The sequence below is a fragment of the Gossypium raimondii genome, chromosome 11, assembly GCF_025698545.1.
Source record: "Gossypium raimondii isolate GPD5lz chromosome 11, ASM2569854v1, whole genome shotgun sequence".
NCBI classification, from domain to species: Eukaryota; Viridiplantae; Streptophyta; class Magnoliopsida; order Malvales; family Malvaceae; genus Gossypium; species Gossypium raimondii.
This window is the reverse complement of record NC_068575.1, coordinates 1,257,580-1,268,405: the sequence shown is the minus strand read 5'-3', so window position 1 is coordinate 1,268,405 and position 10,826 is coordinate 1,257,580. Positions and strand designations below refer to the sequence as shown.

Below are 10,826 nucleotides of genomic sequence, written 5' to 3'. Positions count from 1 at the left end.
TGCAAGAAGGCTTTTACCCGTGTGATTTCTTCCAAAAAATCACCAGCTAGAATAACATCATCAACATAAACCAATAAGGCAGTAAAGGAGATTTCATCCTTTTTAACAAATAGAGAAAAATCTGAAATAGATTGAACGTAACCAATTGAAGTGAGAGCTGCAGTGAGATTGGCAAACCACTATCGACTAGCCTGCTTGAGACCATATAATGATTTTTGCAACTTGCAAACCTTATGGGAAGTGGAGGAAGCAAAACCAGAAGGAAAAAGCATGTAAACCTCTTCAGTCAAATCTCCATGCAAAAATGCATTGTTAACATCAAGCTGGTGCAAAAACCAGTCTTTGGAAGCAGCAATAGCAAGCAATAATCGAACAATAGTAATCTTGGCCATAGGGGAAAAAGTATCAAAATAATCAACACCCTCAGTTTGTGTGAATCCTTTAGCAACCAAACGAGCCTTGTAACGCTCAATAGAACCATCGGCTCGATATTTCACACGATAGACCCATTTGCAACCGATTGCAATTTTGCCTGGAGGTAAGTCCATAATGATCCAGGTGTTATTTTGTTCAAGAACAGAAATTTCAGCTTGCATTGCTTCTTGCCAATGGGGAATTTTGCTAGCTTGTAAATAGGTTGTAGGTATGAGAGAAGCATTGATAGCAAGAGTAACAGGTGTGGCGCATCGAAGATGATTGGCAACAGCTTTGCTAGAAAAACAGTGATATTGGTCTAAATATGAAGGAGGTTTCCTAATACGAGGTGGCCTAGAAGGTTGTAAAGGAACGGGAGGTGAGGGTTGTGATTGAATTGGCAAGTCATAGGTAATGGTGGAGTCAAAGGTTAACTGTGGGATGGAAGAGGAAGAAGATGGTTGTTGAGAAAAAGGGAAAACGGACTCATGGAAATGGACATTTCTGGATATGAAAATGGCATGGGTTGATAGGTCAAAAAGAATATAGCCTTTGACATGAGGTGGAAAACCAAGAAAGACACACTCACGTGCTCGAGGATCCAACTTATGACGATGAGCAGTAAAAGTAGTTGCAAAACAAAGACAGCCAAAGACACGGAGGTGCTGAAAAGATGGCTTAGTTTGGTATAATTTGTCAAAAGGGGTAAGGTTAGCCAAAATGGGAGTAGAGGTATGATTAATAAGAAAAACAGCATGAAGAATAGCATGTCCCCAAAAATGCTTAGGCAAATGAGAATGAAATAAGAGAGCCCGTGCAAGATTAAGAATGTGTTGGTGCTTGCGTTCTACAAGACCGTTTTGTTGTGGGGTTTCAACACATGTAGTTTGATGAATTGTGCCTTTGGAAGCATAAAAGGCTGGAATGGCAAACTCACAACCATTGTCAGATCGAATGACTTTAATTTTGGATGAGAACTGAGTTTCAACAAGTGTGAAAAAATTCTGAATGTGAGTACGAACTTCAGATTTTGCTTTCAATAAAATAATCCAAGTAAAGCGACTAAAATCATCAACAATGGTTAAAAAATAACGATGACCAGTAATGGAAATAACATCAGTTGGACCCCAAATATCAACATGAACAAGTTCAAAAATTTTATTGGAAACGGAAGTGCTTACAAGAAAAGATAATTTCTTTTGTTTGGCCAAATGGCAGGCTTTACAAGGTGCATTATTTGACAAAAACAAAGAAGGAATGTAAGGGAAAAGTAGTTTTAGTCGAGAATCGGAAAGATGACCGAGACGATGATGCCAAATGGAACAGGAAGATGTGTTGGCTGACAAGGCAATGGGAGCAGAAATGGAAAAAGTTTGAGCTGTGGAGTCCAAAATATAAAGACCATGGAGCACTCTAGCTGTACCAATCATCTTCGAAGAAGGAAGAGCCTGTATAGAACAATGAGTTTTATGAAAGGTAAAGGAATAAGGTAATATAGGAGTGAGTTTAGTGACAGATAAAAGATTAAAGGTAAATTGAGGAACATAGAGAACATTAGTAATGTAAAGACTATTATTGAAAATGACTGTACCAGAAATTCGAGCACAAACTTTAGTGCCATTTGGAAGGTTGATGTATATAGGTTTAATGGAATGAAAAGAAGCAAAAAACGATAAAGAGTGAGCAATATGATCAGTGGCACCTGTGTCAATAATCCAATGATGGGATTGAAGAGAAAGAGGTTACCGAGGATGGGGAAGGGTTCGGTTGTGAGGAAGAAGCGATATTGGTAACATAAGGTGAGGAGGTAGATCTTGGAAGTAATGCAAGTAGTCATTGTTAACCGATCTTGTGTCAAAGTAATGAAGGATCGGATGGCAAAATATCAACATCTTGCGAAGAGTCAAAGGTTGTGCAACACAATCATTAAGGGTCGTGTGTGCACGAGAGGCCCGACCTCGAGACTTATAACCAGGTGGATATCCATGCTTTTCATAACAAGTATCAACAGTATGCCTGGATTTGCCACAGAAGGTACATTACCGTGAATCAGTAGATGATTTTGCCTGAGGTTTCTTTGAAGTGTGGTGGCGCAGTGTGTTGCTAACAAACAACTAAGATAAGCCAGTAGAAAGGTGACGTTCTTGTTGAATAACCAGGGAAAACACTTTGTTGATTGGAGGCAAGGGATCGATAAGCATGATTTGAGAACGAACAGCAGCAAACCGATCATGGAGACCCTTAAGAAAACGAATAACGTAGTCGTTATCATGATATTTCTGGAGAGTGACAAAAACACCGCAAGAGCAAGATGGTGAACAAGAACAAACTGGAATTGGTCGAAAATTCATCAACTCATCCTGAGAATTTTAACTCAAGAAAGTAATCGATGTGAACGATCATCTTGCTTGAAAGCATTGATCTCTTCTTGGAGAGCAGAAATGCGGAAAACATTACCTTGAGAAAAGCGTTCACGAAGATCGCACCAAACATCATAAGCAAAGTCGAGCCAAAGAACACTGTTCATGATCGAGGGCGAGATGGAATGGTGCAACCAAGAAAGCACCATAGTGTTACATCGTTCCCATGCAGAATAAAGAGGATCCGTTCGAGGTGGAACCGTGATGGTGCCGTCAACAAACTGGAGCTTGTTGTTGGATAGAAATGCCATTGTCATAGCTCGAGACCAAAAGTGATAGTTTGAGCTTCATAAGATAGGAGAAACAAGAACCAAAGTTGGGTTTTCATTTGGATGCAGATAGTATAGGCTAGAAGGCAGCATAGTATCATGAAATGCCATTGGAAGAAAAGGGAATCAAGAATGCAGATTATGGAGAAAGCAAAAAAATAACGTCTGATACCATGTAGAATAATGAAAGAGAACTTCTCAAGTATATTGGATACTAACGTATTGTTATATACAAGCAGGGAAAGGAAGTAACAGAAAAATAACTACTAACTGACTAACAAGAAATTAATTTAAAACTATATGACTAATAATACTTTATAATTTTCATATACATATTTTTATTTTCATATAATTTATATACATACCTACATATTTTTAGATATATACATACTTACGTTTTTTTTTCTTTTTTTGCTTTATAATTTATATATATATGTATATACATTCACACATTTTATAATTTATAACTTAAATATATTGATATACTCTTCGTATTGTTATTGTTGTTCTATTGGATATTTATTTATTCATTTATTTATGTGTTCGTCATTATTTTTAGGAAATACTTTAGTTCCTTTTTATTTACTTGTTATTTCATATATACTTAATTTGTTTTTATGTATTTTATTTTTTGATTGTTGCTCATATTAGTTATGCATGTATTATCATGTTCATTATCATTTTGCTATACATATTAATATTGTGTTTATTCCTACCATTTTATGTTAAATTAATTTTATTTAATGTAAATCATGGCTTTAAAATAAGCATAATTTCGTATTCTGAGATTCGAAAAGATTGTGCCCTAACTTACGGGGTTTCGACTTTCTCGACAAATTCAAACGTACGAATCCTTTCAAACTTAAATTTTTTAAACAATCCCGAAAATTATTAAAAGATCGTATTCTAACTTGCGGGACATGATTTCTTTTCTAAACCCTAGATAATCAAATATCTTTCAAAATAAATAATTTATTTTTTGGGCATTTATTCATGTATCGAGAATTCAAGACATTGTATCCCAACTTACAGTACTATATAATTCTCTTTCTCGATTAGCATTTCAACAAAGGATCATGATTTGAATCTTTTTCAAATTTTCAATCTTCGACATTAGGACACTAATTAATCAACGAGGGTGCTAATCCTTCCTCGTACGTAACCGACTCTCGAACCTGTTTTCTAATTTTCGTGGACCAAAATCGTTGTTTTGATAAAACCAAATTGTTTATTAAAACAATCATTTTTCGAGGTGGCCCGATCACACCTCATCAAAAAAGATTGGTGGCGACTCCCATTTTCGTTTTTATTTTTCAAAACCCAAGTCGACCCCGTTTTCACAAAAAAAATAGTGTCAACAATTAGGTAAAAAATACTAATAATTTAGTAATTATTTTGTAATTTTTTAAATAATTGAATGACTTAACGACGTGAAATAGAAAACGAGAAAACAAATTTAAAACAAAAATAAACAAAAACGATGTACTTAACTGTTATTTCCTTCTTCTCCAACAAAAACCCCGTCGTTTTAATCCCTAAACCTAATGTGAGCCAGACACCTTACATCAATATGATTCCTCCCAGTTACTACATGGGACCATTCAGAAATTTGTGTCAAGCAACGTTAAACATGGTGGGACCATTTCCAACCAAACAACATTGTTTTCATTTAATAATAAATGTGTTATTTGTATTAAATATTCTCAATTTATTATTTAATTTTAAAAAATTAATTTATAAATTCTAAAATATTTTAATTAAATTTTGAAAGTATTAATATTATATCAATAAAATTATTTCATTTTATAGTTATCAATTTAGGTTTTAAATTTCACTTGATTTAACATGAATTAAATTGTAAATACTTGCGTACTCATCATATTGATAACTTGATTCTAACATATTAAAAACACGATGAGATTATAAAATTTAAGAGGATTATTTTTTAACACATTAGATTCAAGTTGTCCATATAACATGTACACACGTGTTTTAAGTATGTCTCCTATCATATTTGAGCGAACATTTAATGCTCAAGCTAACGGCTAAGTTAATAGAAAAATGGGATAAATTTCAAAACTATATATAAACTTTGGCATAATATGTAATTTTATACATGAAATTTCAATTTAATTCAATTTTCACAAATTATTAACACAATTATTAATATAGCATCATTTTATGTTTATATATTGCATAAACAAATAATTAAATTTATCCACGACAAAAATAAATTGATGTATCTATTTCTTTAAATATGTATGGTTGAGTCAAAATAAAAATTTATGTATAATTTTAAAATTTATCTCTAGAAAAATTAAATTGGTATAATTATGATATCTTAAAGAATTCAATTAAAATGTTATTTGGGTTATAATCTGCGAATGTATAGTGCAAGCAATCATTTTATATGTTTTAATTTTATTTATCATCTTATTTTAAAGGAAAATTATTTCATTCAATACTGATAAAGTTTAAAAATTAAACAAATAGAGTTAAATGGGCAACACATACCTCTTTAAAGTGAAGTAAAATAAAATTTTAATGGGTCACTATGATCATTGGATCATGTTGATGGAGAACTTCTTGCAGGCATGTGTGAGGCCGTGTAGGCTACACGGGCTGGCTAATTGGGCTATGTGGACCCTTTTTTGGAAAAAATTCACCTAGGTCCGTATGACTCTAAAATTTGTAATTAGACTTTCCTTAGAGCCATACTACTTCATTAAGGCTTGGAAACAATGTATTTGTTAATATGCTTCTGTGTATGATGTGTTTAAGGTATGTGGAATATATTTGCATGATCTGATACTGATAGTTCTCATGGTGTGTTCTGATTCGGTATGTCTGTAAATGTGTGTATGATGTGTGATTTTGTTAATTTGTATTTCTAAATCGGCCATATGACCATGCATGTGACATTGTGGCTTTTCTGTTAAGGTGATTTGTAATTATGATATATCTATATACAAAGCATGAAATCACATGCTTACTGATTTTTGTTAAGAATATGAATGCATGTTCGACATGCTTATCATTCTGTTTCAGTTTATGCATGCCACGTCACATTGCATGGGGTTTGGATATTATGGTATGGAGAAAGTTTCAGCAGTTTAATCATCTACATTATCTGGTGATTTATTCACATTTCTCTCTACATTTATGGTGGCTCGACCACACACATGTTATTTTGACAGCTTGGCTACAATATAGTGGCTTGTCCACATATATTCGATTTGATAGTTTTAACTTCAATCTCTGGTGGCATTGACCAGAATAAGTATGTTGGTGTGATTGGATGGACGAGTTCTGGGGAACTCTATTTGGTGTGTATTGGACTTGGGTAGGATATTTTCTATATAAAAAAAAACCAGCATTACTTTTTTTGGATAAATAAGCACACATTCTTAGTTTTGCTCAAATCATCGTTATGAAAGTCTCTGTGATTCTGTGAATTGTTGGCTGTGTTATTTGAGTTCTAGGTTTGAGTTTGTTACACACTGAGCTTTATAGCTCACCCATTTGTTTAATCTCTGACTTTTATGGTAATCTTTGAGTTTAGGATCGGACGGCGCGGGAGCTCAAATTGTTTTCTCGATTAAATAATTTTGGGTTGTGATACTTTGTCAATTAAGTAATTCTTGACAGCCTAAAAGATAATTTTTTAGTGGACTTATTCTTTGAAATACGGGTGAAATAATTATCTCAACTTGGTAAACAATTTTGGTTTTCATTTTACTTTTTGGTTGTATTGGAAGCTGTTTCAAGGTTTTGTTCAATCAATGGTTGTAATCCTTCTTCGAACGAGAGAGAATTTGAAACAGATTGAAGTGTAGACTTGACTTATTTTAATTTAAGCAAGCAGTATGATAATTTTTAGGTGTTTGGGGTTTTTCATTTCTCTTGGGGCATGGTTTTGAGGATGAAAGATGATTTTTTAAAGAGAGGTTATGCTTTACGATTTGACATGGGTTTCATATACTTTGTTATTATTTTTATGATTTGTTATTTTATTTTAGTTGTCATGTATTTCGTTTAGGTGAGGTTTAATTTAAGGTGTTTTGGGTATGAGTAATATGTTCTATTAATTGTAATATCGTTACCTCATTAGGAGTTTCGTATGTATGTAAACAATAAATTAAAAATCAAAATTTTTCTAACGAAGTAGTCATGTCTTATTAATTGTTTAACTTAGGTGTATTACTTTATTTTGAAAAATTAACTGAAAATATTAATGTTAATAATAAACAAAATGCGACCACTGTTAATAATATATATTAACGCACTAACAAATTCAATAAAAAATTTAACAGTACTAACAATTGGACCTGAAATTTGAACTCTAAAAAGTAAAAGAATTAAATTCCTATAACTATAAGTATAGAGACTAAATTTCAAATTTATAGTGAGTACAAAGACATATGGCATATAACCTAAAAAAGGGTAACCTACTTTAGTAGTCACCCAACTAAGTTTTTTTTTTTGGTCATTCAATTATGAAAAGTTACAAAATAGTTGCCCAACGATTCAATTTTATCATTTTTATCATCAGTTGGCTAATGAAAAAATAGAAAACACCAAAAATCTAAGATAATTGGGTGAAAAAAAAGGAAAAAATAATAGTTTATTGAATATTTTGTAACTTTTTATAATTAGATAAAAAAATACTAATAATTTAGTGATTATTTTGTAACTTTTTAAATAGTTAAATAACTTAACGACGTCAAATAGAAAATGAGAAAACAAATTTAAAACAAAGATAAACAAAAACGATGTACTTAACGACATTATTTCCCTTTTCTCCAACCGAAACGCCGTCGCTTTGATCCCCAAACCTAATATAAGCACACCTTACATCAATATGATACCTCCCAATTACTGCATGGGACCATTCAGAAATTTGTGTCAAACAACGTTAAACATGGTGGGACCATTTCCAACCAAACAACATTGTTTTCATTTAATAATAAATGTGTTATTTGTATTAAATATTCTCAATTTATTATTTAATTTTTAAAAATTAACTTATAAATTCTAAAATATTTTAATTAAGTTTTGAAAATATTAATATTATATCAATAAAATTATTTCATTTTTATAGTTGTCAATTTAGGTTTTAAATTTCACTTGATTTGACATGAATTAAATTATAAATACTTGCGTACTCATCATATTGATAACTTAATTTTAACATATTTAAAACACGATGAGATTATAAAATTTAAGAGGATTATTTCCTTTTTTTAACACATTAGATTCAAGTTGTCCATATAACATGTACACACATGTTTTAAGTATGTCTCCTATCATATTTGAGCAAACATTTAATGCTCAAGCTAACGGCTAAGTTAATAGAAAAATGGGATAAATTTCAAAACTATATATAAACTTTGGCATAATATGTAATTTTATACATGAAATTTCAATTTAATTCAATTTTCACAAATTATTAACACAATTATTAATATAACATCATTTTATGTTTATATATTATATAAACAAATAATTATATTTATCCACGACAAAAATAAATTGATGTATCTATTTCTTTAAATATGTATAGTTGAATCAAAATAAAAGTTTATGTATAATTTTAAGATTTATCTATAGAAAAATCAAATTGGTATAATTATGATATCTTAAGAATTCAATTAGAATGTTATTTGGGTTATAATTTGCGAGTGTATAGTGCAAGCAATCATTTTATTTGTTTTAATTTTATTTATCATCTTATTTTAAAGGAAAATTATTTCATTCAATACTTTCCTTGAAGAGTTTGCAGTAAGGGACTGCAAGGAGGTTGATTTAGAGGGCATGCAATGGGAACCCCTTAAGAATCTCTCTCATTTGGAGATTGATAATATTCCAAAGCTGGTGTCTCTCCCCATTTGGCTCCAACATCTTGTTCAATTGAAAACATTAAAAATTCATAACTGCAATGGATTGAGGTCACTGCTTCCTGTGTTCCAACATCTCACTTTCCTTGAAGAGTTTGAAGTAAAGGACTGCAAGGAGCTGGAGTTATCTGGAGCTGGCATCCAAATATTCCAAGATCATACAAGCCTACGCTCTCTATGGCTGCAAAGTATTCCAAAGTGTCGGCATCTTCCGGAGTGGCTTCAACATCTAACAAATCTGCAACGGCTTTTTCTCGTTAATTTGCCCAATTTAACATCTCTTCCGGAGTGGCTTCAACATCTAACAAATCTGCAAGGGCTTTATCTCGGTTATTTGCCCAATTTAACATCTCTTCCGGACGAGATGCGTTGCCTAACCAAATTGCAAATTTTAGAAATAGAAGGAATTCCTCAGTTGGAGGAAACATGTCGGAAGGACATTGGCGCTGATTGGCAAAAGATTGCTCACATCCCCAACATTCGGTTGATTCAGGTTGGTCCCTCTTTGTTATTTATTTATTTTGATGACCTTATCTTTTTTTGAAGAAAAATAAGAGTGGTATATTGAATCTCCAAGTCAGGGGTCTGATGCTATTTTTCATTGAAGTTGGATACTGTTAATTTCCTTGTTAAAATCCCTTTGTTTTAATCCTACTTTTTACTTATCATCTTTCATAATATTTTTGCTGATTTGTGCAGTAAGGCATTGGAGAAAGGCATTAGTCAACTTCAATCATTTTATATGCATAAAAAAGAGGTGCTAATTTACCTATTTGCTTTTTACTTTAAATCATAATAGTAACTTGACAATTGCTTCTACTAATTTAATTCTAAAAAATTATTGATGTGGAGAGAGAGGCCTATGAAGCCTTCAAAATGGTTGTACTATATGCTCTGCTTTCTTCATTTAAGCACTTACCTATCATATCTTTATATATATTTATGTTTTCTCTTAATATATGCCAACTGATTACTACCTTAGATGGTACCTGTGATATTGACAGGCTTTTGGAGGTATTTAAATTCATAATATTCATTGATGCAGGGCACTCTTTTAGCTGTTTGGAGTTCCAGCTAAATTTGTTATTGAAGGTCCAAATAGGAGAAAAAGGAAGATGCTTCAGAATATTTGGTGGTGAGGTTGAATTTGATAAAATGTTTCATTATTTATATATCAAGAGTATTATACTAAACACAGATATGTGTAAATATAAGGCTGATAATAATGGGATTTGTAACATATTCTATGTTGGCATTTATAATTTTCAGGTTCATTGATGCTTTTGGAAGAGTCGTTGTTCAAGCATGACAATTGCCAGACATATTGCATTTGAAAATTCTTATTCCTCTTTACATGGAGCTTATTAAGAGCTTGATTCATAGTAGGAAAACCATTGGATGTTGAATGTGAATTTTCACTTGCATAGCTAAAATGAGTTGGGAGAGAATTTACTTAATTGTACAAAAGTGATGTTGCATCAAGTGTTCAAAGGGTTAGGCTTAAATCATTTCTTTATACTATAAAGTTCATAGAGGATTCATCCTTGGGCAAAGCACCGCAGACGTAGGACAAGTTCCGAACCGAGTAAACATCTTAATTGTACTCTTTATTTTTCTTATTGCATAATATGTGCCAACTCAGGAAAAAACACATTTATGTTTTTTTAGACAGTATTCCAAGGCTATGTTCAATTATAATGCTTGGATTAGGACCGTTCCAAAAGATGTCAATTTCCTGGCTGTATATACATATGACTTGTGTGTTGATGCTTATGTTGGCACACGTTAAATTACAAGTTGAATAACAACTTGTAATTTGTTCTTGT

At 32.0% G+C, this 10,826-nt stretch overlaps 1 protein-coding gene across 1 annotated transcript; it reads left to right on the top strand.

Annotated features, from left to right (window-relative positions):
• Positions 1-8,858: 8,858 nt before the first annotated feature.
• Positions 8,859-10,688, top strand: LOC128034870 (putative disease resistance protein RGA4). The gene is made up of 4 exons (XM_052623841.1): positions 8,859-9,493; positions 9,700-9,757; positions 10,046-10,135; positions 10,270-10,688. Exons 1-2 carry the CDS (start codon positions 8,918-8,920, stop codon positions 9,700-9,702), a joined length of 579 nt encoding a protein of 192 aa, XP_052479801.1. The 5' UTR covers positions 8,859-8,917; the 3' UTR covers positions 9,703-9,757; positions 10,046-10,135; positions 10,270-10,688.
• The last annotated feature ends 138 nt before the right edge of the window (positions 10,689-10,826 follow it).